This window comes from Plasmodium inui, assembly GCF_000524495.1.
Source record: "Plasmodium inui San Antonio 1 unplaced genomic scaffold supercont1.7, whole genome shotgun sequence".
NCBI classification, from domain to species: domain Eukaryota; phylum Apicomplexa; class Aconoidasida; order Haemosporida; family Plasmodiidae; genus Plasmodium; species Plasmodium inui.
Genome location: NW_008481841.1, coordinates 36508 through 64048, shown reverse-complemented (window position 1 = coordinate 64048; position 27541 = coordinate 36508). Strand labels below are relative to the sequence as shown.

Sequence of the window (27541 nt, the reverse complement as noted above, 5' to 3'; positions counted from 1 at the left end):
GGTCTCGGGAAAAAGGAACCAAGGACTGAGTCGGTGGTGAACGCAGGATATATGCCCAGGGTAGGCATAACAGGGCGAGTGCACAAAAAAGGCACAGGTAAATAGGCGTACACCAGGGGGCACCTGTAGGAGTATTCAAAATGGGCATCAATCGGGGTACGCAAAATGACAGCAAATCGGGGTACGCAAAATGACAGCAAATCGGGGTACGCAAAATGACAGCAAATCGGGGTACGCAAAATGATAGCTAATTGGAATATGCAAAATGACCGCAAAACGCAGCAACGTCCCCGCTTGGAAAACATTTTTTCGGCAGTCCCGTTGCATACTCCGTATGATTTCAATCAACGAATGGATCATCACCTCCGATTTTGTGCGTCTGGAATGCGTTGCATCCTTTTCTTAGGTGATGTGACACCTACGAGTGAGAAAAAAAAAAAAAAAATGTCCCATTGTACGTTTAACAAATGTAGAGAGATATACTCCGTAGTTTAGCTTAAAATTTTACGTGATTGAATTTTTAGTGACACGTCTATCGCTCACCCCAATAGGCCTTCCTCGCACAAACAAAAAAGAAGAAAACATGTCCAATCTGCGGCAACTTCGATGGTCATATATAAGTATTGCCCAACATCCCGATTTGCACAAAGGCGCATGTATAAGCTGGAGTATGTTGCTCCTCCCAGAGCTTTCCCTCTTTTGCGCGAAGCAAAGATGTAAAAAAAGCGATTACGTATGGTTGTTACCTTTATTTTCGTATAAAATTTGCTCAATTGGGAGGTACACAATTTTGCGAGCGTAGGTATACCCAGCGTGTAGCCTTTTTTCCTTAGCCTAGCCAGTGCTATGGCGAGGTACTGTCCCCATTGGTGAATTGCAAAGGGGGGTATACTTCATCACAAGAAGAAGTCCATTACGTATATTTTTTTTCGAAATTTTGTACCGTTTTTGAGGCATTTCAAACGGGTTACCCCCCCCTGGGTTACACCTTTTACGCATTTTTAGCAACGCAGGATGGGCTATGAAAGCAAGGCGCGCAACTCATGGGGGATGTACCCCTTGAACGGAATACTCCCAAATTTACAGAATTTGGGCATGTCCCTCTTATGAGCACGTACGTATACAGCCGTACTTGCGCTCATTGGTACTTATTCATACTTAATTATACTTATATGCTTACTAGCCTTTCAGTTAATTTATCTTTAAATGGGGGAAAAAAAAAAGGGGAAAAACCTCTGCAATCATTTCATAAAACGTTTCACGCCGTGTGCACAGGAAATATAGAATGTGCAATTTTTACTCATTCGCACATGTAGGTATACATTCGTAAACACTATACTCCGTGTAGTTAAAACAGAACAAATTGTTTTCTGGCACTTCCAAAGATTTGGTGCTTCTCCACATGCAACACGTTGAATCGTACAGTTTTGGACAAGGGTCTGCAAAATTGGTGGAAAAAAAAAAAAAAGAAAAAAATTAAAACGTGCAAAGTGGAAGCATATGTGCTTCACTCGAAAGTATGTATAAAATCCAAATTTTACACACAAGTTGCCGCAAAATAAAAAAGGAATGCAAAAGGTCTCTGTTCTAAATTAAAGCAGCGTTTTGTACATAAGTAAACTGTTCAGTTCATAGACTACGCAACGCGCCCAATGCGCAAAAAATTGTGTTACCTGCACTGTCCGACGGTGACGATGTCTCCTTCCTTCACGTCGAAACATGGAGAGCAGTGGCATGGGATGTTCTTATGTCTCTTTTCAAATCGGTTGTACTTTTTTACATAGTGTAGGTAATTTCTTCTTATGATAATTGTTCTCTTCATTTTGCTCGAAATTACCATACCCCTGTGTAAAAAAAAAAAAAAATGAACACTCCCATTTCGAGGCGGCAAACGGGTGGTAAAGAGATATCAACTGCCTCTCTCCCTTTTGGCGCGCGTGCAACGACCACGTAAAGACACACCCCAGCCGTTGGGTCCATTTTTTTCGTTTTTCCCCCTTACTTTAATATACGCCCTCTGATGGAAACATTTCCGGTGAAGGGGCACTTTTTGTCCACGTACACGCCCTCTTTGGCCTCCTTCGGGGTGGCGAATCCTAAGCCGACCTTTTTCCAATACCTCGTATAGCTCTTGGAGCCCTTCTTTATTTTCTTGGAGTTGAAAAAACTTGCTCCCTCCTGCTTTTGGTAGGCCCTCTCATGCTAAGCATAAGTAAGAAAAAAAACGGGGGAAAAAAATTATTTTTGTACGGGTGTCGAACATTTTTTCCTATAAAATGCGACAAGCTCAGCATTTGTTCATTTTCGCCTGAAGCGTTCAGGCAAATATGGGGGATTTTTTCTCATTTTTCCAAACAGCCAAAAGGTGTTTCCAAATGTAAAGTCATAGCAAGTGTGCCCATCAAGAATTGTTGAGAAATCCCCATCTCACTTTATTTTCATTTTGGATGCCCACATAAGTCCCCACTCAATGTTGCATACATAATGCTCTGATTAATCTCCTCTGACTTTTAACTTACCTGAACATCCAAAGTTGCTGCCATGTTATCTCAGTAGTTGAAAGAGTTTGGTACGGATGGTTGAAAAAGCTTTTTCTCAGTTTAGTTTACAGGCGATGTATGTTTTAACGCGTTATGCGTTGCGTCAATTTTGCTTGCTCCTTTTTTGCTTCAGGGGGAACACTGTTTTTCTTGAAAGCTTTCGTTGCTGCAATTTGTTTAAGCGAAAAGAAAAAAATCGAATCTTTTTTAAATTTTTGCGATGGGAAAAAAGGCGAAAGAGCGAAAGAAGGGGAAAAAAGAAAAGAAGGAAAGAACGAACGAAAATGAGAATTCCGGTTATCTATAACGCCTATGGTATGCATTACATGCGCCTGCGCATTATCACGCACATGGTTCTTCGCTAACAGGGCGTTCTCACCCCGGCGGAGTAACCGATTTAATAATTTAACACGGTAGGGCCATCCCATTTGCCGCCATGTCACGCGTATCGTGTCATGTCGTGGGCGCTTAATTCACTAGCACCGTAGGGTGAAGGAAAATCCGCATGGCCTCTTTTCCCCGGTCACTGCGCACAAAATGTGGTAGCCCTGGTTTTTTTTTTTTTTTTTTTTTGCTCTGCTTAAAAAGAGGAATAATATGAACCATACTGCTTCGTTCCAAATGAAGAATCATAAAATGGCTAATAAGTTAAAAAGCCGATAAAAGTTTCCTTTCGTTTTAATGTTAATTTTTTTTTTTTGCTAATATGTCCACATTCTGTTTAACACTCCGCTACGAAAAAACGCCGTAACCCCTTAGTCGCCTCTGACGCCTATTGCCGCGTTTGGGTTTTTTTTTTTGGAGGCATACCTTGAAACATTTGGGAAACCATCAGGAGTATTATCATACGCTTGACGAATCAAATGTGTCCCCAGAAAAATAAAAATGATAATAATGTAGTGTAAAGAAGAGTAGAGGAAACTAAATCAGCTGCACAAAACGCAGGCCAAACCATGTACATTTACATACATATAGGCAACGCACTGTGCCCATTGCATAAGCGAAATTGTTGCCTGAAGGTTCCCGCGTCGCAAATACGAGTAGGATGTTTCTCCTATTTGTCACTTATTTTTAAGAAAGCTAAAAAGTGGCACAATACGAAAAGGAAACTCCAGTTTTGTGAGGTGTGTTGTCCTTCTCGATGCCAAATTCAGGGGCTACTTATAAGCAAAAATGTGCTGAAAAAAAAAAAAAAAATTAACCAAACGAAATTTACCAACTTGCCTGGAAATAACAGACGCAGCGATGTTACAATTCCCCCTTTCAATTTTAAATGAACCTTCCTTTCCTCATATTTTTAATTGAAAAGTTTCCAGCTGAGCAAACGAGCTAGCATCTATGTTGGACTCGAAATGATGCCTCGATTGGCCCGCGCGGTATCTTCATGTGTTAGGCTGCTTTTTTATTTTCCCTATAACGTGGTTTTTCCCGCGTTTCTTCTTTTAAAAAAGACTCAAAAAAAAATGGCTGTGCCTTTGGTTAGCATTCCCATCCGAGGCAGCTGCCAAATCAAATAAGTGAGCATATGTTCCTTTATGTATTCCACACTAGAATATTTGCTTATCACCGGTTAGGTGATTCCCCCGGTGAGCATCACCGGGTTGTCCATCATCCCTCCCCCCCCCCACAAAAGGCTCAAAAGGCACAAAATGGTTTCCGTTTAGGAGGCAGAAATCCTCTATAAATAAGCCTTATTCTGTGAGACTACCGGAGGAGGTAAAAAAATGCTGGTAAAAAGGCAAAGCAGTTAGTCCCTAACTGCGCCCAGTGAACATGCAGATAGGCAACTCAGCGTTAATGAATCGCCCCTCCCCCCCCGTTCCCGGGGGTTATTCTTCACCGTCGTTGTAAGCTTTGTTGTGCTGTACGTGACTTCAAAGAGAAATGATAAAAAAGGTGCACCCGGCAGTGTACAAAAAGGTGTAGGACCACATGGTTATCTTTCCTCATGCGCAAGAAAAATGGCGGAACGAAATGCTGAACATTCTAAACATGCACTGGTACGACCCCAAATGTGGGCATTACGCGAACAAAAAATGTGTCATTACAAGTGGGCCTTATAAAGGCGGTAGTTAAAAATAGACAAGCACATCACCCGCAAAAAAAAAAAAAAAAAAAAGAAGAAGAAAAAAAAATCCTTATCTGCATATATTCACCTCATCACATATTCACATCTGGATACCTGCATGTGCAATGCCGGAACGCCTTTTTCTCCCGGTGCGCATTTGCCTTCTCATGGCTGACCCTTTCACTTGGCAGAAATCTTTGATTCCCTCGTTGTGCACCCTTTGTAGGGGAGAAAAGATCATCTTCTTCGCTTTTAAAGAACGAAAGTTATCTCCCATTTGTGCTCTCCATTTTTACCGACCTCTTCCTTTTTTTAGCGCAAACTGGGTCGTATTTGCGCGAACGGGGAACTTACGCGACACTTTTCAGCACGTGCTAACAGCCCCTTTGTTTTTTCCAACGCATCCGAGACCGCCGCGATTTAGAATGCTCACAGGTGTAATTTGTGCTTGGGCAAGTGGGAGTTCCGCCAAACTAGCCAAGTGCGCAAATTTAGACATTTTTTTTTTTCCTTTTTGCCCCTGTGGTTTGTTTTCTCTAGCTACGCCTAAACGTTGCTATGCAGGTTGGGCCATTCCTCTTAAAGCGATGAGATGTATAGCCACTTAAGGCTCCGAAGCAGCATAAGGGATAATTGGCCAATTCGTTCACCGATGTGTGACGGATGTGTCGACCGATGCGTTTGTGCCTTGCTCGGTTTGAGAGCAAATTGGCGGAGAAGTGCACTTGGACGAGAATGTTGGCGAGTTTGCCCCTAACTCAGGCCCATTTGAAAAGACCAATTTGTGCTTGCGCTATTTATTTCCTTCTTGGCCCACTCGCTGGGAATATTTTGCCCCTTTGCCATTGAGAGTTTTCTTTCTTTTTTTTTTTTTTTTTGGCCTGCTGTGTTTCTCCACCTCATTTTTCCTGCCCAATACAACACCCTCCTTTTTTTCTTTTTGTACCTCAATTATGAGAATTCATAACACGTGAGAGTGCTCATTTGTTGTGAATGGCCGTTCGCGTAATGATGATACGGCGACTGCCTGGAGAGGGCCCTTTTCTCCAAGAAGCTTGCTGCTCCGGTTTGGGACTACCCTGGGAGAATAAACACACACACGCCTGACAGGTGGCCACACAAATTCGCAGGCGCACACACCAGTCTCCACTCCCGCGCCATCCGCATGGACGGAAGAGCCAAGCAAAGTACAATGCTGAGGAATTCGTACCAAAATGACAAGGCCAGCTGTGTTAACATAAAAGTCATTGTTCGGTGCAGACCCCTAAATGAAAAGGAGAAAAATGACGTGAACAACGAGGAGGTCGTCAAGATAAAGGACAACGAAGTGATCTTAACTCTGAATAGGAACAACGAGATTTATGAGAAGAAGTACAGCTTCGACTATGCCTGCGACAAGGACGTGGATCAAAGAACGTTGTTTAATAATTATGTCTTCAGAATAGTCGATGAGGTAATGCCCTCATGGAGTGGTGCTGTGTAGCGCTATGTAGTGCTATGTAGTGCTGTGTAGTGGTGACGTGTGGTGCTGTCTCCAGCTGCTCAGGGGAGGAAAACTTCCACTTCCCTACGATCGATATGTTTTTCCCTCCTTGGGTGTCTATCCCAATTTGTTAACCCCCCCTTAGTTTTGTTTTTTGCAAGGGGGAAGGCAGACGTGCACACATGTCGTTCTTGTCCTGTGGTGGGAATTCCTTTGTGCGTGTGCCCTTCACCGCGCTTTCTCTCGTCACCACCATTTCCCCCTTAATTGCCGTTCCCCCCTTTACTTACTTTTCCCCCCTCACTGCGATCCCCCTCTTAGGTCCTCGAAGGGTTCAACTGCACGCTATTCTGCTACGGACAGACGGGAACCGGGAAGACGTACACCATGGAAGGGAAGATCCTGGATCACCTGAAGCACAACGAGAATAAAAAGATTGACCTGAACGACAGCATGAATAGCGACATAAACTACTACTACGAGCTGTGTGACAGTGACGACACGGGGATCATTTTCCGCGTCGCGAAGAGGATCTTCGACATTTTAAATCGCAGAAAGGAGTACAAATCGACGAGGTTGCTAGGGGGGGACGACGAGGAGGAGACTTCGTGGCGCCGCAGTAGTTTCTCAAGCGAGGAAGAGGAAGTCCACACGAGAGTTGCATCCCAGGCGAGGGTTCAATCCCACGAAGACGTTGCATCCAGCGCCCCTGTTCCTTCCCTAGGGGGGCCTGTTCCCCATGGGGCCACCGAGCTGTCCCCGCCGAAGGGCCTCTCCAGACGTGGGTCGGCACGGAGAAGCGAACTATTCGAGTCCCCGCAGGAAAAAAGAGAAGGAAACAGCGCAGCGGATATATATAATGTAGAGAAGAACTCCTACGACTTCGTCATAAAAGTGAGCTACCTAGAAATATATAACGAAGAATTGTGCGACCTCCTCAGCACCTCCAGTGAGTCCAATAAACTCAAGATATATGAAGACACAACAAACAAAAACAAAGGATTAAATGTCGACAAGCTGGAGGAGAAGTGTATAAATTCATTTGAAGAGATTTATTACCTAATCTGTTCGGCTATCAAGAAGAGAAGAACCGCGGAAACGTCATACAATAAAAAGTCAAGCCGAAGCCACTCCATTTTCGCCATCACGCTGATCATGAAGGATCTCAACAGTGATGGAGAGAGCATTACGAAGATTGGGAAGCTCAATTTAGTGGACTTGGCTGGTAGCGAAAACGCATTGAAGAGCTCCTATGGCAATTTAAAAGTTAGACAGCAGGAAAGTTGCAACATAAATCAGTCGTTGCTAACTCTGGGTCGAGTGATTAATGCTTTGATTGAAAACTCGTCGTATATCCCATACAGAGATTCTAAGTTGACCCGTCTGTTACAGGACTCCCTAGGAGGAAAAACAAAAACGTTCATCGTGGCAACCATTTCTCCATCTTCTCTCTGTATTGACGAAACGTTGAGCACACTAGATTATGTCTTTCGAGCGAAGAACATTAAAAACAGACCTGAGATCAACGTGAAGACGACAAAGCAGTTAAAAATAAAAGACTTAAACAACGAAATAGAGAAGTTAAAAAATGCACTAAATTTAAGTCGCGAAAAACGAGGAGTCTATCTCGACAATGAGGAATACAACAATATACAGAACAGGTTGAAGAAGAATAGAGAAATTTTACTACAGAAGGAAAAGATCCTCTTTGAAAAAAGTAAAAAAATTAAAACACTTCTCAACAAGATGGACTACACAGATGATGTGCAGAATCAGATTGTGAACATGATGAAGGACGTCCTTTCAAAGTGTAGGAACATCCAACTGATTCACGACATTTTGGTAAACAAGCTCTCCGAGGAGAAATGCGTCACGAGGTTCCTCCTATCAGAGTTCCACCACACCAAGGGGGAGTACCAACAGCACGTCAATATGCTCTCCCAGACGCAGAAGACAATATCATCCTTATTTCGAGAAAAGATTTCTAACTTGAGAAGGAAGAAGAACCAAGATTACTCCACCCTGAATCAGGTTTGTAGCCTCATCACGACCGTGCTTGGGAAGGCCAAGGGAGACATGGTGCTGGGGAAACAGGGCATCATGAAATCTCTGGACCACTTGGAGCAACTGAACGGAGAGGCGTTCCTGCGGGAGAAACACCTCCTCAATTTTCTCCTCGACAAGGTAGACTCTATGGAGAAGCATGATCGGAATTATTTTCTCCAGTTGGGGGAAATCACGCGAGAGTTCCAAGCCTGCAAGGTGGACCTGGTCGATGTAGCGAACAGGCAAAGCAGTGACCCCCTTTCGACTCAGCAGAGTGGTTGCCCCGCTTCTAATCAACCGTGTGGTTCCCCCGACTCGCCGGATTCATTGGAGAAGACTCCCCAGCCGAAGTGCCCCCAAACAGTGGCCATGCTAACCGCGCTGCGAGATCTAGCGCAGTGCGATGAAGCACGACAGGTACTGAGCGAAGTCGAGAGCTATCACTCCACCCAAGGGAGCACAGTCAAGGAGACCATCCAGAACATGCAAAACGTTAGCCAGTTACTACATCTATATTTAAAGTGTTCGTTTGAGAAGTTAAAAAAAGACATGAAAAAAAAAGTAGAGAGACTGAATGAAGAATGGGAGAAGTTAACCAATTTGGTGAAACAGCTACGAAGTGATTATGAATCCTTCGAGTCCAGCTTAAACAAACGAAAAGAAAAAATCCTGGAGACGTACACAACAAGCATCAGGGAAGATATGAACCTTTTTGAGAGCCGAGTCATGGAGGAAATCAAAACAGTGATCCAAAGAAATGTCAAACAAATGAATGACACAGTCGATAGGAAGCTACATTTATTGACTACCCAGCTACACGACGAATCGAAAAGTAAATTTAAAAAAATGATTACTCACTCGGTAGGTACCCTCGAGGCATTTTTTCAGAATCATGAGAAACGATCTGATAAACATCATCAGGATTGCCTGCAGTCCGCTGACCTGGTGCAGAAAAAAGTAAACTCCTATTATGAGAATCTAGATTGTGTCTTCACAGACGTGCACAGCCAGTTTGCCACTGAGCAAAGGAGAATGGAGCGGAACGTGCAGAACATTACAGACACGTACAGAAACGTTATCCAGGGAAACAACGAAACTATTGCGAAGATAGCAAAGCTGCTTGAAGTCAAGACGTCGAATAATAAGAAAGAAAAAGAGGTGCTTTATAGTGACCTCTCCAGAGAAGTTTTGCGAGAAAGGGACGAACTCGACGATAGGAAGAAGCAGATAAAAGAATTCGCGGTGAGACACATGGAAGAGGTTAACTTGTGTAATGGAAACTATGGGGAACACCTTAACAAATGTGACTCGTACGCCGGCGAACTGCTACAACGATTTCGCGAAAATGAAGCTGACCACAATGAAGCGGACCAAAATGATGAGTTCGCGGCGCTTCCCAGTTGGGATACCCCCTTGAAGTGTGAAGGGAAGGACATTGACGCGGAAATTGAAAGGGTCCGCTCCCACGCCAGTGAAACCTTCGCCCACTTGGGTGATGCAACATCGGGTGAGGCCAATATGCCTGGCGTAGATCCCCTCGGTAATGCCTCCGAGACGACAGACCTACCGCCTAACTTTCGCCACCCCTATGCCGATCTGCACTACGGCCAGGTGAGGGAAGAGGTCCTCAAACAAATCGAAGATGTCTCCCTCCAGAAAAATATAAACTTTAAGTGCCTGTTTGATAAAATCGATGAAAATTTAAGCCTTATTCTTAATGAAAACAACTTTGGGAGACATCGAGGTGGGAGCATGGAGTTGTCCAGGGGAGACAGCATTGGGGGTGGGGGCATCATCATACCACCTCCTGCCTCTCGTCTTACAGCCCTTCCAGTAGTACCACCATCCCTTTCCGTTTCTTCCCCTCATGTGAATGACGTCCTCCCTACAACCGGCCATGGGAACTCCACTTCGTCCGCAGCCTCTGGGAACGTCATGCGGAAAGGGACACCCCATGAACAGAGTCAGAAAAAAGCAAGTGGCTTCTTCCCCACAGCTGATGCAGAAGCAGATTTGGACAATGGAAGCTCGAAGATGTTGTCAGATTGCAACAGGAAGGAGAAGAAAACCATTGAAGCTGTGCAGGGGCGGAAACTGTACCTCACGCCCAACGAATTGAGGAATCCCACTACGAAAATAAAGCCTCTGGGGAATAGCGTGGGGTCTAGAAAGACTTCTCCAGCCCCCAAGAGACTGAAGGAGGACGTTCACAAAGGCAGGGGAATCAAGTTTCTTCGCAAGTCGCAGGATTAGCGGTAGTGTCACACTTGGCGTGAATTAAAAAGAGATTTATCAGAGGCGTCCCGCTCATCCCGCGTGCCTACCTCACTTGTTTATGTATATATCTACCTTTTAAAAAAAAAAAAAAAATTTTTTTTTTTTTTTATTTAGCGCTCCTTTTTTTAATGGCTGAGAAGAGGAAACTTCCATTTGGTCGGTTCGATGGAAGTCTTCTCTCCCTCGAGGGGTCACCCCCATTTGATCGCACGGGGACCTCCTTCATGTTGAATCGTCAAGATGGAAGAGTGCGTGCATTTCGCTATTCCTGTGTATAGTTTTCACACTTTCATGCCGCTGTGACGTACATCCACCTGTCGCTTGTTAAGAACGGAGGTGGCCTTGCTTCATACGTCCCGCGTCTTCCTGTGGTTCACGTTGTTTTTTCTGTGTTAGTAGCCACGTACATTTTCGTACAGTGGTTCTGCCCCAACCCCTCCCCTCATTTGGTGGAACCGTCCAAAATGTGTGGTGGCTTGGAATTTTGGCAAATTGGATGGACAGCCCATTTGGTGCAGCTTCCATCATTCCCTTTTTTTTTTTTTTTTTTTTTTTTTTTTTAGTTTTTTAAAATTTTTAAGCTTAAAACGTTTGGCGTAAACATGACGTTACTGTGGCGCTCCTTTGCCGTTATTCTCTACTGTGTTTTTTTTTTTTTTTTTTGTGATTTTTTTGGATGACCACACTATACCCTCCGTGCGGGGATTCTTCCGCATTCGAGCGAAGGTGCGGTTAACGGGTTTGTGCCACCTATGGTTGGTGCTAATTTGTGGAGCCCCTCCTCGAACGCATCGAACTCCTTGAATGCCTAGAGCGCCTCTAACTGCTCGCTCCATATTACACACTCTGGTGAGCACTGCTGTCTATGTTTTTAAACGTGCGCTACTATCCGTCCACCGTTTGTAAACAGAGGAGTGGGTTGTTCTCCGGAGAAAGGAGTCCCAAGCAACGGAGGCATCCACGAACTGGCCGTGCTGAATGCGTAACGTGGACATGGCGTAGCGACAACTTTGTGTAGAAGGGATCATTTTCATTTCTGCTGATATGCCCATTTGGGGAGGTGACTTTGTGTCCCTCCCGTTCCGCCTCTCTTGGCCCATCAAATGGTAAGGAACTTCTCCGTCCAACAATCTCCTTCTTGAGTCATTCTTGACTCTTTCTCAACTGTTCAGGGGGGGGGGGGGCAACAACAAACAGAATGTGGTGAGAAGCAACACGAAGGGGCCTCATAAAAAAGTACACATCAAAAAAAGGAAAACGCAGGAGGGAGAGAGGGTGAAAAATTTTGCCATTCTTGCTAACACATGATAGGATTTATTTTTTTTTTTTTGTTCTTTCTGAATTTATTACAAATAAGTTTTTCTCAGGAAAGGAAAATATATGCATACCAAATAGCAGTGATAGAAATGCCCCCAAACTACGCCAAAGTGCGAGGAAAAAAAAAAAAAAAAAAAAAACGCACACTGCAAAAGTGAACATTCGGAACACATGGCGTCGCCTCCGCACTCCCTCAGCTGCTTCATACCTCAAGTGGCGTTCGTCCGGCCCTGAGATGGAGGAAAATAGCGCAAACTGGCTGGAATGGTAACAAGTGGCACAGGATGACACCGCTGCGCAAGAGGAGGCGGAGAACAGATAACTTCCCTTGACGCAAGGAGATAACACTTTATGTAACCTTCTTCCCCCCTTGACGCCAACGGAAAGTGACGCACTCTGCCAACACGGTGAAGGAGCCTAGAAAGGAGGAATTCCAGAGATAGGGAAAGAGAGAGAGGGCTGACCCGCGCGCCGCAGCCAAGCGGATAATCATAACCCAAGGAGTCGCACCCACGTGTATGCCAGCACATGTCAACACACGTGCACAAAGAAGCAAACAAGCACACGCACGGGCGTACGAACGCTTAAACAGATGAACGCACGTACGGACGCGCACACACACGAATAAACATGCTTGTGCGTAGCGTTCGTACACACACGCACTGACGCGCGGAGTTATCTGCACACACACTTATCTGCGCGTGCGCGGGAGGCCAAAGGGGGAGGAAGACCAGTTGCAATGCTATAACCCACGCCTAACTCGGAGTCGAAATCGTTCTGCCAAAGAGCAGCGCACCTGCCGAGAGAACGCTCTCCGCTCGGTAGCCAGCACGTCAAGGGAAAGAAGCGATTAAGGCGAGCCGAACTGGGCTATCTATAACAGTAGCTTAAGCAACACGAGTAGCCGAAGCAACTACAGCATCCGCAGCAACCGAAGCCAGTCCGTGCGAACGGAGAAGCGAGGCAGGCCCACAGGGAGAGGGAACGGCGGAAGAGGTGGCAGCGTTCCATTCGGACCAGCTGGAGACAGGAACATACGCGCAAGGCAGCAGGAGAATGAATGCGAACACAGCACGTGCGAGGGGCACACCGAGGCGCGCAACAACAGAAGAAGCAACCTGAGGCGGCTGCTGGCGAGCGCAGAGGGGAGAGGCCGACGGATGAGGACAAGACAGGTGGGTGTTAGACACGTGAATATTAGACAGGAAGGCGTGCCCCCGGCGGCGTGACCGAGGAACATGCCCCGACACGCGGCCGAGGTCCCACCGGAACAACGCACGAGTGATTGACGCGCCCAGGGAGGGGCGACACAGAGGTCAGAGAAAGTCGCAAAGGAAAAGCAGAAAGTAGAGCAAAAAAATTGCGCCAAAAATTGGCGCAAAAATTGGGCAAAAAAAATTGGCAAAAATAGTCGTAACTTTTTAGGGCAAAAGGTGTGCCTAAAATTCGGCAGACACGAGAATCCTCTGCTTGTTAAAAATGTCAGATGTGTTTTCCATATTTAAAAAAAAACGAATAAAAAAAGCAAAACTGCGCAAAGCGTCCGTAAAAAAAGGCAAGGGGAAGATTTTCATGAGCGACAAATCCCGTCGGAAGGCGTACGCGACGAGCCGAGCGGTTAGCAACAACCACGGCGCATTCCTGTACAAGGACAGTGGTGAATATCGGAAGGCATCAGGAGGGGGAGCAGCAGTGGGAGAAGTAATCGGAGAAGCAGTCGGTGAAGTAGCAGTAGAAGGCGGCGCTGGAGTAAGCAATAACGGCGGAAGCTTCGGCGGAGTGGTAAAGGAGCCCCCATTCAGTAAGCTAGCAGCAATTGAATTATTAAGCAACGAATCGAATGTTGTCGTAGAAAACTTCCCCAAGCTACCAGTCAAAAACATAGAGTCATGTGAAGAAGTATACAATATCTTCTATATAAGGGATCAATATCTGATTGGGAATAAAACTATACAGATAAATAACGACCACTTGATTCTTCTCGAAACGACATTGGACAAATTGGACGCAGCGATATCGGAATTGGACACAGAAGAGAGCTACTCCACGAAGAAGATATTAACAAGTGTGTACGAGAAGATCTGTAATCTATACAGAAGTTTTAAGAGCATAAAATCTTTGCCTCCCCAATTGTCCAATGCGTATAATTGCTTCCAGAGTAATGTCATCTTTGTGAAGGGGAAGCAATTTAAAAAAAACTACGTCTTCGATAATTTGATAAATATCTATACGTACCTACAGAACAGTGAACTTCAGCAGGATAATATCGAGACGATTAACCAGGCTATTTACATTAATGATAAGAATGTATCTGCTCCTTCTTTTATCAATAAAAGCATTCTGACTTCTAACGGACATGTGGAAGAGCATATCGAATATCTGCCGATGAAATTTAATCCGCACTTCATAGAATTGAATAAGATTTCAATTTATTACCTTTTTGAAGAATCCATTAATCATATCATATGGCAGAAGGCGCTGGACGAATTAGTGGTGGTAAAAGCCTTGGCAGATATTCCCTACTTGGACTTATCAGAGGTGGAAGGGTTCGACTTCAAAAAGATGAAATCAGGACAAAGGCAATGGTATCCTGTTTACATTGCCAAAGAATTAAGTGAAGAAGGACTTGCCACCGTCGAGTTTCCTTTTTGGTTTTATATCGATAATTTGAAAAATATCTACAAGAAGGAGTTTGAAGACATGCATGAGCTGACGGACCTACCCAGTCCCTTTTTCTTCGAGATATCTTCCATGTTTCTCGAAAACAACGCGTTTAAGAACTCCACGCCGATCGAGACCATAGGCCAGCGCACGCCCTACAAGTACATCCTCAAGGTGGCAGGTAAGGTGGAGTGATCAGCGGTGGAATGGTGAAGCGGAGGCACGGCGCTATGACCATTTGGCGGAGTCGCCATGGGCTTTCGAGAAGGGCAGTCCCGAGGGGCACTCCCGATTGTTATTCCTGATGGGCAGTCCCGATGGGTTCTCTCGAAGGACTCTCCTGCGGTGCCTTCCTCCCCCTTTCTCATTTTCCTCCTGGACGCTCACTCCTCCCCCCTTGCGCAGGCCTCATCCAGGATATACGACAGAAGCGCATTCACAAGATTATGAACAAATTTAAGAACTGCGACGTCTTGTCCGAAATTATGATCATAAATAACATCCAGATCTACGAAACGTATTGCGTGAATTACTTGGCTTCTGTTTTTTTCCAGAGCAAAGGGTCCAGAAGCTCCGTGTCGGATGACTTTGACGTGCGCAACTATCTCTTCGATCCCTTTGTTTTTAGTGCCTGAAGGGGCGGCGGGGAAGACAGCGGGGGAGACAGCGGGGGAGACAGCGGTTAGAACAACCGTCGGAAGAATGCTCAACCAATGCACGCAGGTGTAGGAACAGTTTGAAGAAGCCGGGGAAAGTTGCCCCCACAGCGGGATCTCTTGTAGGCACCACAGTTTGGCAGGCCCCACCGGCTACGTTATTTCTCAGTCCCCACCTCTGATGCCCCCCTGTTTTAGTGAACGAATACGTTCGTCCAACGGGGCACGTCATAGCAGAGAAGAGTAGAGAAGAGCCTACGCACTACGATGTTCACAGGGGAGACAGCCCGGGTTGCAACCTCGTCTCGCAGTCTCGTCTGGCGCATCGTTCCTACTTCCCATCTCGTCTCACCTCATCTCACCTATTCTTTTTTTTTTTTTTTTTTTGTATGCCCCTTGTTTAATGGCACATGTTAATACACAGGGATGGTTCTGCTGCGCACTTCGCTTCGCCGCTCCCCGAGTACTGTGTGCCATTATTTGTTTATATTTCCTTTTTTATAGTGTAATTAGTCTTTTTTTCTTTTTTTCCACCCTTTAACTTTGATTAATGTAGTCTATTCCAGTCCAGTCCTGCGCCTGTGTGCAGGAGGGCAAATGCATGCGCACGGACATGAATATGTGCGTGTGTACTTGCACAATTTTAATGATAACCTTTTTAAACCCCCCTTTTTAATTGCTTTAACATTTTAAGTTAGAATGTCTGGCATTCCTGATCGGCGGGGGAAGGGCGCGTCCGGTCCTTTGAGCATCAATGATCAAGTGGTCGCAAAGTTGGGTCAAAAGGGAGAAACGTCCCCCAATTGGTGACGATAATTCGGATGGCTTGTCCTACCTATCAGAGTAGCTTTCACCCCTCATGACCTCCATCCACGGGTGTAAAACGGGAGGATCTACTCACATGAGGGCATCAATGTGTTGACTTTCGTCTGGGTCCACCGAAGTTCAACGTTTCTACGAAGTCGTAACTCTGCTCACTTGTGTGTTACACTTTGTCTGCCTACATCAGTTTAGCCGATTAATTCTTGCGCTTGTACGGATCTTCTCATAAAGGGGGGAAGAGAAATAAGAACTCAATCTTTGTCTTCCCCCATCGTGGTGGCACTTTGTTTTCATATGAGCCACCTTTTGAGACGGAAAAAAAAGAAAAAAAAGAAAAAAAACGTCCCTTTATTTGCCCTCCAAACGAATTCTCTTTAAGAAGACCATTTCAAAGCGATTTTCTAGCGACGCAAATAAAACAAAGTGATCCTCTGTTGAAGCGGTAGCACATTCCTCGGGGGAGCTGTAGCAGTGAAACCTCCAGAGGAAGAAACACAACCGAACGAATGCATACGGTGAGGAAAACGAAGAATAATTCATGCAGATCTCTGTCTGGGAAAGTTTAATAATTGCTTGTCTTTCCACCAATGCTGCGATGTCTATGGTCTTTTTCCAGCTGGAAGAAAAAGCCAAATGAATTCTCCAGTTTTTTATTCCTATTTTTTATTATTTTTTTTTTTTACTTTATTTTTCTTTCTTTTTGTATACTCCCATTTGGGGACTCCCTTCGGAGTTTGGGCTGACAAGAAGGGGAGGGGGGAAGAAGAAAAACGCTGGAAAACGTTGCCCTTCGTTCGTCCCCTAACTACCCAAGGGGAGATATGCACACTGGAGGGAGGCGTCCAACACCACACGCTGGGAGAACCCCTTAAGGTGTTGCAATGCGAGGTTGAATCGTTCTTCCCAGGCTATTACGTGTTGCCCTTCTATGCTTCTTTTTTTTTTCTTTCTTTCCCAACCTAAGGGCAACGGAGGGGATCCTGCCATAGTTGAACTTTGCACGCAGGGAAGAAGTGGAAGGCGGGGAATGAAGCGACGGAATGAGGACTTAAACGAGGAATGAAAAGGCAGGCAGAAATAAACACTCCTTCGCAGCCTTGCTTCACTCTCTGCAGGTACATGTCTCTATTTCGCCGAACGAGTCTCCACCCACGCGAGAGAACGCGGCAGGTGCGAAGTGTGGCAGGTGTGACAAGTGTGGCAAGTCTGCCAAATTTGCGAAGCAGCGAAGCGTGCGCGGAGATCACAGCATAATGTACACTCAGTCTGTTGGGTACATTTTCCAGAAGAACTACCATTCTGCATAAAGGGGTTAATTAGTCAGGGTGTCAAAGAATGGACGGGGGGGAGAGGTGTCCCGCGGGATCCATCAACATTCCGCGGTTACATTTTCCACAGCTCACAAAGATTGGGGGAAAAAAAAAAGAAAAAGGAAAAGAAAAAAAAGAAAAAGGGAAAGATAAAAAAAGAAAAAGGAGAAGGAAAAAAAAGGAAAAAGAGGAAAAGAAAAATTTGTAGCGAAATCAAGCAAAGCAGAATTCTCCGCCCCCCTACGGAAGGAGAAAAATAATTTCCTTTCTTTTGCGCCCCGGCATTTGTCGAAACGTGCAAGAAGAGGCTAAGCAAAAGCTCCGCAAAAGAAAAAAAAAGGAAAAAAAGGAAAAAAAGGAAAAAAAAGGAAAAAAAGGAAGCAAAAGGAATAAAAAGAAAAAGGGAAAAAATTCCTTTTCGCGTTTTCACTTAACATTATGGGGATAAGTACGAACGCGTAAAGAAGGTGTTCCTTTTTTCGGGAGAATAAGTTTGTAAGTCAGGCGCACCAGTGCGGCCGCTTCACTGCAAAATGTTTTCGTCATCTAGTGATTTCGAATCGGTAGCCGCGAGTTGAGCGAACCGGTGCGAATTGGTGAGAACTGCCCCTCGCCGCAACTGGCGTGATTGGCGACATTGACAAGATTAACGCCATTGACGCGATTGAGCTGCTCCCCGCCCAACACCTGAATGAAGTAGCAGCCGAAGCCCGCAGTGAAGAACTCGGTCGGAATTTTACTTCGGGTGAGGCGCCATACGGAAAAGGCTGGGCGAGTGTTTGGGTCTTCGCCCAGTTTGCTTTTCCCAGCTGCGTATAGCGGCAGTGATTCGCAGCAACGATCCGCGGCAGCGGTTTGTCGCTGCTATTCCCATTTTCCAGCTTCATCACGGTGCAAGCCCCTCCCGCTGCTTCGCTGCTCCCCTACTCCCTTCCCCCCATGGGCGACTGACGAAGACCCCTCGGACTGAGGCGCGCAGGAGCTTAGCTCGTCCGTGGCGCCGCGGTCCTCAGACGGCCTCGGGAGAATGGACGGCGTGGTGGTCAGAAGGCGACGCCAAATTTGTGAACCTCATTTTGAATTTCTTTTTTTTTTTTCTTTTTTTTTTGTGTGCAATCCTGGATGTTTCCGTTCACCCTTCAGACATTTTCTCCTCGTCTCTCCCCGCCCCGCCCCATTTGTTAAAAGATGATTTTTAACGCCAAGAAGGGCAAGGAGAAGGCGCGAGATGGAGAAGATGGCGGAGGCGGCCACGCGGCTCCAAGCGATGGAAGTCAGAACGGGATTATAAACGACCTGGAGTATGAGAGTCTGTTCCCGTCGAACGAGCCCTACGAGGGCGATCCCAGCTGCGGTCCGAGCTATGGGGAAAACGGCGGCTCCACGTACGGAACAGAGTACACACATGGCTACAGCCAAAGTCAGACGCAGATTCATGGCCACGCGCAGAGTTACGGCCTGGTGCACAGTCACAGCGAGGCGAACATCATCGATTCGCTCTGCATCAACGAAATTAAGAGCGCAGAGGAGGACGAGCTGTTTGACGACTCGAAGCATCAGGATAAAGATGAATTGATAACAAAGCTCAGGAGCAAGCTGCAGATTAAAATAAAAGACTACAATTGGGTTATGGACACGCTGATAAGGACGAAGGAAGAGTGTGCACAAAGGAATGAGGAGGTGAAAGAACTGCAGAAGAGGAACAATCAGGTGGAAAAGGAGTGCAAAAATTTGAAAAATATCATCGAAAGGAAGAACCTAGAAAGTGACATGCACTACGGAGGGAAAGGAATCATTTTGGGAACCACAGACGGAGGTGCAACAGGAGGACCATCCACTTATGCACGTTACAAAAGCGAATACGACGAGGTTAAGATTAAATTAGCCAAGATTGAAGAAAGGTACAAAGAAGTGAATCGAAAAAATGAAAAACTAAGCGAAGAATGTAACAATATGATGAAGGAGAAACTTAAAGCCGAGACAGAATTTAACAAACAAATGGATGAAATAAAAAGAGAAAACAGAAATCTGAAAGAAACAAACGAACAGCTCAAAGTGGAGAGGGAAAAACTACTAAACAAGTATCTTCAAAGTGAAAAAGACAATTTTAAAGGCATTAAAGAAAACAAAGCACAATTGGAGTCCCTTCGAGAATTGATACAAAAAGAGGAGACGATGAGAAAAAATGCCGTTGAGAGTTTGAACAAAGCAAAGGAGATTCTGAGCAAATCCTTGGCCACATCAGAAGGTAGCATGAAAAAGTTATTGGAGGTGGAAAAAGATAGAGATGAATTAAAAGAGCAAAATGATCAGTTGAAAAAGCAGGTCCAAAAGTATCGAATCAAAGTAGACAATCTGAAAGAGGCTTTGACACAGTTCGAAAGTATGTATAAAAGAATTGTGGAGAAAAATAATCTCATGTTTTCTTTTACGCATGAATTTTTAAATGCAAAAAATTGCAACGTGATGATTCTTCGATCGACTAATGATATCAGACATGTGTGCGAGAAGCATCAAATTGATTCCACTCTCTTTGAAAATATCAATTGCTTCTCTGCTCTGTATACCTATGAAGTCATTTTTAATACCCCTCTGCCTGACTCGGACGATTCGGCAGAGGAGCAGGATGGAAAAAAACGCGATCATGATAAGTACATAAAGATAAAAAAGAAAAAGTTTAAGAGCCTGAATTATCTACTTAACGAAGCACAGGTGAAAATCATTGCTCTGTCGAGGTCAAATGAAAAAATGGAGAAGGGCTATGTCAACGTGAGGAACAACCGAATGAAGGACGACATGAGTCGCTTTGTGAAGAAAAACTACCACCTGGACCCTCTTACTCTTCAAGGGGAAAAGACACACGTGGAAAACCTCCTTCATGAGAAACTAGAATATATCAGAGAGGTAGAAAGTAAAGTTAAGGAGAGGGACACCCTCGTGCAGAAGCTCAAGGATGCCAACTTTAGGATCAAGTTGGAGAAAGAGACCCTGCTGAAGGTTATATCTTCCATTTCGAACCTCTCCTCCTTTGTCCACGTCGATCGTAACGATAAGAATTGCTCCATTGAGAGCCTTGTCCAGGCTGCCGTTAACGACTGCGCCGGTAGACACTTTAAGGGTGGCTGCCTTGTGGACGACCTCAATGGGAAGACTCCCTCCAACGTGAGCAACAATTCGCTGCTCCAGGGTGGAGAGCCTGCCGCTACGCCTAGCGGGGCGCTCAACCTGGTTGGCTTCTGCGCCGATGAGGACGCGTGCAAGGCGGGCCGCGCGCACGCCCTGGCGGAGAAGGAGGAGGGCTTCCGTCAAATTCTGGATAATCTCGAGAAAGCCATAGTCACCATCGAGAACAAGCAGATGAGTTACTTCCGACGCAGCCATTTGCTCAGTTACTTTGACGATTACGTCATCACACTGGAGATCTTTGGCCGGATCTCCGAATACAACGAGGAGTTCCGCGTGGAGCACCTACTGGAGGATGCCCAAGTTGGGGGCCTCTCCCAGATCAGACATGTGGACCTCGCGACCCTCTCCGCGGAGTTACACAAATGGAAGAAGAAGCACTCGGAAGAGGAGCTGCTGCACCATTTGGAAGAATCCAAGCTCATTGAAAAGTACAGGCAGTTCTATCACCACCACTTCATTCATATAAATACGATCTTCAACACAATCGTCAGTTACAATCTCCATGATATGGAGGAAAAGTACAAACTTGTCTATGAGCGATATTTTAATCTCTTCAATCTCAACTTCAGCAATGTGGAAATATCCTTCGATTTGCTGCTGAACCGATTCGAAAGGATAATAAGGCTGGCGAAGAGGTACGAAGAGAAGGTTTTGGAGAATAGAAAAAGGATTACCGAGATGAATGTTAACGAAGCGAATCTCTTCGAACGGGGGAAGAAGCTTGAATATGATTTGGAGATCTTATCGAAAGAGAAGGAGAAGCTTCAAAGGTTGGTGAGCCTAAATGAGGAGGAAATAAAACGGGTAATAAATAGCCACGCTGTTCTGCAGAACGAGTGTAAAGAACACAAGTGCAAACACGATCTTCTAATTGAGAAATATGAGGAGGTGAAGAAGGAGAAGCTACTGATAGAGGAGGAGCTCTCCAGCAGGCAAATACGAAATGTTAAGCTCAGCGAACAGAATGAAGAAATGATTAAGTTATACGAGAATGAGAAGGCATACCTACACTCTCTAATACAGGAGGAGAAAGAGAATAACCAGTTTTTGAGAGAAAAGCTAAACTCTTTCTTTTCCCTAAATGAACAAATAAAATGTGATTACGATAGGAGGTTGAATAATCTCAATGATCTTTGGGTTGAGGAGAAAGAGCACAATAGGAAGAACCTGTCTGATATTAGCAATCTGAAGATGGAAAATGTGAATTTAGTTCAAAGGATTAAAGATCTGGAGAGTAAAAGCTCCTTGATGAAGAAGGAGCTGAACGAGCGCATCAAGCAGGTCAATGTGTTGAGGCACTGCATGGCTGTGTCGGGAGCAGCGGGTGGGGAGGAAGCCGAGGGGGGGCAAGGCCAACAGGACGATAAGGATGACCAAAAGGATAACCATAAGGATGACGATAAGGACTGCAACACGATTAGCGCCTCTCACCAGGGGGTGAACGTAACAGGCGCGTCGCCCTTCGCTTTAGACCGCGGAGGAAGTGCTTATCACCAATCCATCATCGACGAGATAGAGTACAAAGCAGAAAAAGAAGTGAAGATAAGAAAGTTACAGGAGGGGAAAGCCGATCTCGAAAGAGAAATAATGCAGCTGAAAGGGGAGAAAGAAATCCTCATGGGGGTAATCGAAACGTGGAGAAATTTCAGCGCATGCAGTAAGGACGAAATTAGAAGACTGAAGAAAATGTGCAGTGACCAGGTGGAGAAGCATAAGGAGTTCCTTCTGTTAAGCCAATCGAACGAAGACAAATTAAGAAAAATAAATCATCTTCTAGGAATGGAACAGTCGAAGCACGCCAAAGAGTTGGATGAAACCAAGGATAAGCTGAATGATCAGATTGACACGCTGAAAAACAAAGTGGCAGAGAAGGAACTGCAAGTGAACAAACTGAAATGGAATTACGATCAGCTGGAAATCAAAATAAGATCTTTAGAGAGTGAGAAAAAAGATCATCTAGGTATGAAGCAGAAGGAGGAAGAATATATAGCGCTGCTTAAAAATGATAAATCGACCTTGCAGAAGGAACTGAGTGGACTTCTCCAGAAATATCAATCCCAGGTGGAGCAAAATAAGAAGTTACTCAACGAAAGGGAGGTGATCATCACTTCACACAGGGAAGAGATAACCAATCTGAAGGACGTTCTGGAAAATTTAAAAAAAGAAAACTCCCAATTGAATGATATGTTTAGAACGAGAGCAAATCTAAACGACAATCAGATTCTTAAGACGAGGTTAGAACAGATGATGGACGTTAATAAAGACCTGCAGGAAGAACTGCACGAGAAGTGTGCCCTACGGGACAAAGTCAATCTTGAGAACAGTGAACTGAAGCAGAAATTACAAATCGAGAAGGGGAAACTGCTCCAGCAGCAGAAGTACATCGCGGAGTTGCAGACAAATCTGACGGATAAGAACAGTCTAGGGAATATGAATGATGAGTTTATTGTTAGTCTGAAAGCGAATTTGCAGAAATCTAGGGTAGAATTGTATAACCTAGCAAAGGAAATCGAGAAGGTCCAACTGAATGAAGAGCAGAACATGGTCAAGATAAAGCTGCTGGAGAGCCAACTGTCTAGGAGAGAATCTGAGAAAAAGAAGATGGAGCAGCAGTTGGAGGAGCAGACCAATGAACATACCATTCATTTAAACAAAATTAGAACTGACTTAGACGTCGTAAATGAACAAAACAGACTTCTTCGTCTCGCCAAAGAGGAAAACGAAAGGAAGATTGAACAACTGGAGAAGGAAAACCAATTTTTCCAATCCACCAAGAACAACGACTCGGTGATTGTAGAGAAGGAGAAGCTGCAGAGTCAAGTGACGCAGCACCTCGCCCTGATTAACGCCAAGGAGAAGCAGATCATTGGCCTGAACTTCCAGATTAAGAAGCTCACCAATGAGAACGCTGAGATGAGGGCGCGCGCGGCGGTAGCGCGGGTAGCGGCGGACGGGGGAGTCGCGACGGAAGGGGCAACTTTGGCAGAAGCGAGTACCACCGACATGCCGCTCGAAATACACAAATACATCAGCGAAAACATAGACCTGACGGCGGAGCTCGAGAACAGAAACGAAGTGATCGAGCAGTGTAGGGAGGAGGCGAGGCAGAAGGAGATGGAAATTCAGAAGCTGCACGATGATATCGCCTCTCTATCACGCAGTATGACCAAATTGAAAGAATCCCTCATCGTTATGGAGCAGTACAAGGATAACATGCATAGGCACATAAAGGAGAAAGACGAAATCATCGATGGGTTGAAGAAGAGGAATAGAAACAAACTGGATGACGTACTGCAAGGGTACACAGGCAGCACTTCGAACAGTGGCTTCTCTGCTCTGGAGAATGCTATGAGCGCTTCGTCGGAAGAGATACTAACTACGCTTAGAAATTTGTCTGGAAAGGAAGCACCAGATGCTGAACCATCCATGAAGAATGGCGAGCCGACTTCAATCGGAAGCGAACATATCGTCATCATCAAGTGCAACATACTGAAGCTATTTAAGCTGGGATCCTGCTACCTCTACATAATCAATCGCAATTTGAAGGAAATTCAGATCCTAAAAAATCAAGTCAGTTCTCTCAAGGAGAGCATACAGACGCAGAATGAATTTATCCAAAGCCTCAAGACAAAAAATAAAAACAACGAAGTGATACAAGTAAACAATTTAGACCAAATCGCACAGCTAAAGGATAATATACAGAACAACGAAAGCTCCATCCAGACATTGAAGACGAATCTAAAGAACACAGAACAGATTAACAAACTGCATTCAGTGAATCTAGGAAAATATAAGAACTTCATTGTTCACCTCATCCAACATAACGTAGTCATCTGTAATATCTTTAAAGTAGTCAATTCAAGGAAAAGAGTGGAACCTTCCATATTAAATCAACTGAGGAGCTTGAAAAAGGCCTTCCATCTCTTCATGTACGACTCCATTATGGACGAGCTGCAGGGAGCCGCCCCTTATGGTGACTCCACCATGCCTAAGCAGGAGGGGGGGAAATGGACCAACGTTAATTACGACATCGTTGAGGAGGTCTTTCAGAATGTCCAGAGATTTGCTAATAATTTTAATTCAATGATAGAAAGGGGAGAGTCTGATTTTATGACTTTCCACGCGGAGGGAGATCCAGAGGGGGGCGATGACTTGGTTGACGGTGACTTGATTAGCGTCGACTTGGTTAGTGGCCACCTCGTTAGAGGCGACGCGGTTAATGGTTCCTCCAATGTTGATGCCAGTAGCAGTGAATCCTTGCAAGAAGGCCAACCTGGCAAAGAACATGTTCTCCCTTCCACTAGTGAGAGAAGCCCAATTATAGATTCCGGAAGGAGTCAGAACCCTGTGGAGGATCCAAATGAGCAGCAAAACCCCAACAGTGAGGCTTCCCAAAGAGGGGAGTCTCCAAACATGGTAAACTTTGATGAAACGGCGGTTGATGACGAAGAAGCAAAGGGAAAAGGATCCGATAGAGGATACCTCTCAGGGAAGGGATCACACGAAGAAGTGGAGCCCCCCCAGGGGGGTGCCATCATCCCGTTGGACAAACAAGACGGAAGTCAAGAAACGAACAACGAAACGTTGCAGCGATATGAGGAGAACATCTTGGCGGACAGGCAGTCGTCGTGCACTTCGGCAAACGTCAACCGAAGAGACAGTTCCAGCGGAAGAGGAAGCTCCAGCGGAAACGTCACTGGCTTCATTCGAGGCATCTTCCGAGGCATCATTCGCGAAAAGGACCAGGAGAGTAAGACTGCGCAGGAACCAAGTGAGGCGGCCAGTCTTCCAGGTGAAGCGGCCAATGTTCCGATTGAAGACGACGCAAAATCGTCCCACCCCAGCGCAAACGGATCTGTTGTAAGTATTGAAGAAGACGCTGCTATTGTTACCACTGGCTTGGGAAGCGTAGTGCACAGTTCGGCGTCGTGCGGGGAAGTGAATGGTAATAATGAGCAGGATGGCACAATTCTGTCTCGTCAAGAGAATAAAGAAGAAGTGGAAGATGAAGGGGAAACCAACCCGGAGCTGTGCGTCGGCGAAATGGATGCCTCTCCCATTGTAGTCGATGTGGAAGGCGAAGAAACCCGATCGCATAACTCGCCGAACGAGGAGGGGGCAGCCCATGGTGAAGATCAACTCGCAGGGGTGTCAACGACAACAGAGGAGTTATGCAATAAGGGAGGAGAAATAAACCCTGATGAGAGCCATGGCGCCAGGACGAGTGAACAAGAACAACCGCAAAGTGACGAACTGCATAACGGAAAACTACATAACGGAGAACTGCTGCCTGACCAGCTGCTGCGCGAGCAAGGTGAGCCCCCGGCATGGACTCCCCCGACAACTCGCCTGATAAACGAGCTGAACGCATCCAGCGGTGGCGTGATCAGTCCGTTTAGGTGTCATGCGTCCGAAGACAACTACGACATGGGGGAGAGAAAAGGAATGAAAAAAAGAAAATACAACTCAGACTCAGAAATGGTGAATGCGAATTGGGCTACATCCACGAGGCATTTGAAGAAGCTCAAAAAGACGGCGGAAGGTGTGTCCACTGCGCACAGTCAGGAGGGGGAGCAGCAACCGGAACAACTGCAACAATCGCAAGAATCGGACCAACTGAAACAATCTGAACCACCGCAACAATCGCAGCGGAGTGACGAAGAAGGGGAACACATCAGTCATAGCAGCGGAGAGTCCTTTCACGGGGAGGGGAGCTACATGGGCGATGGTGCGAGTTACCCCTACGATGATGAAGGAAGCGGAGAGGATGACCTGAACGCTGAATTGTACACGCATGGGAAGGAAGAAAACAGATTGTTGGAGTCAATCCAAGGAGTGGGTGACGTAAGGGAGGTACCCAACTACAGAGACACCTACGATAATGCCGACCCGAACCTTCTCCAGAGCAGTCAGTATCATAAAGGAGAGAATAATTTCACCCCCTATGAAGAAGAAAATCACGAAAGGGAGAGCAACCGAAGTTGTTATGTAATTTCATCAGACGAGGAGTGTGAGGGGAATGACGACAATGGAAGGGGGGCGTCCGCGGGGTTACAGCAGCGGGGCTGTGAAGAGGAGGAAGGCGACGAGGAAGAAGAAGACGATGATGAGGATGGTCAGGATGATGAGAATGATGCAATGGGTGAATACCAAAATGAGGGGTACGAACAGGATGAAGAAGAGGAGAGCGAGGACGATGGTGAGAACGATAGTGAGAACGATGGCGAGGACGCTAATGAACAATTCGAGCAGTATGAAGATTACGACGCGGCGGCAGAGGAGGAGGACTCTGATCAGTACGATGGAGGTAACTCCAAGGACGAGATGGGGGAGGATCAGGAGGATGAATATGCCCAATACGATGAGTACAACGCGAGGGATCCGGAAGGAGAAGAAGATGACGAGCAAGACGGACACAGTGTAGGAAGAGAGCCATCAGAAAATGAACCCCTGGATAGCTCCAAAGAAATTACTGACAGTGCAACCAACCCCCCCTATCGTCATCATGGTGAAACTTCCAATGACGAGGGGCCCAACAATGATTCTTCCCCATCTGCACATTCCGACGGGAGCAATGAAGCGGGGGAGGAGCACCCCGTTATGTTCAATCCGTCACATGTACACATGGCACAGACTGACGAGTCATACGAGGAGAATGCCGATGAAGAGGGGGCCATTAGCATACCCTCTTCGCATGAAAACAATGAGGAGGTGTCTGACAAGCAGGGGGCGGACACAGAAGGTGGTGTGGAAGGCGACGCCGAGGAGGGTGAGCAGGACGGCGAAGAGCACTAGAGGAGGGCAAAACCGCCTATCCGCCTTCGCAGCTGGGTTCACCCACGCGAGCTTTTCTCATTCGCATTTTTTAAGTTCCTCTTTACGCGGGAAACAAACCTAGGTGAAGTTTCCCCATTCGTCCACCACTCCCCTTTTGCCTTCAATTTTTTTCACCCACAATGGGAAGCACTTGACCATGCTGCATGATTAAGCCGGAGTGTAAATGTGTGCATATGTTTCGCACCGTGGTTTACTCTCATGTGCTTATCGACGTGGTTAGTTTCCCCGGTTAATTCTTTTTCTTTTTTTTTCTTTTTTTTTTTGACTCACTCTGCTGGCGTGTCTATATGCACATGTACACACACTTCTGCATGTTCGCGTCGGTGTGGAAGAAAACT

At 45.8% G+C, this 27541-nt stretch overlaps 4 protein-coding genes across 4 annotated transcripts; 3 read left to right on the top strand and 1 right to left on the bottom strand.

Moving 5' to 3' along the window:
- Positions 1-1348: 1348 nt before the first annotated feature.
- On the bottom strand, positions 1349-2543 carry C922_02046 (40S ribosomal protein S11; the record flags this gene model as incomplete). Its single annotated transcript, XM_008817645.1, has 4 exons — positions 1349-1439; positions 1674-1844; positions 2003-2202; positions 2520-2543. The coding sequence occupies 4 exons, from the start codon at positions 2541-2543 to the stop codon at positions 1349-1351; spliced, it is 486 nt and encodes a 161-aa protein (XP_008815867.1).
- A 3230-nt stretch (positions 2544-5773) lies between these two features.
- On the top strand, positions 5774-10390 carry C922_02045 (kinesin family member 11; the record flags this gene model as incomplete). The annotated part of the gene is made up of 2 exons (XM_008817644.1): positions 5774-6061; positions 6413-10390. The coding sequence occupies 2 exons, from the start codon at positions 5774-5776 to the stop codon at positions 10388-10390; spliced, it is 4266 nt and encodes a 1421-aa protein (XP_008815866.1).
- A 2820-nt stretch (positions 10391-13210) lies between these two features.
- C922_02044 (hypothetical protein) lies at positions 13211-15027 on the top strand (the record flags this gene model as incomplete). The annotated part of the gene is made up of 2 exons (XM_008817643.1): positions 13211-14573; positions 14798-15027. The coding sequence occupies 2 exons, from the start codon at positions 13211-13213 to the stop codon at positions 15025-15027; spliced, it is 1593 nt and encodes a 530-aa protein (XP_008815865.1).
- A 3341-nt stretch (positions 15028-18368) lies between these two features.
- On the top strand, positions 18369-27161 carry C922_02043 (hypothetical protein; the record flags this gene model as incomplete). Its single annotated transcript, XM_008817642.1, has 1 exon — positions 18369-27161. One exon carries the CDS (start codon positions 18369-18371, stop codon positions 27159-27161), a length of 8793 nt encoding a protein of 2930 aa, XP_008815864.1.
- Between the last annotated feature and the right edge of the window lie 380 nt (positions 27162-27541).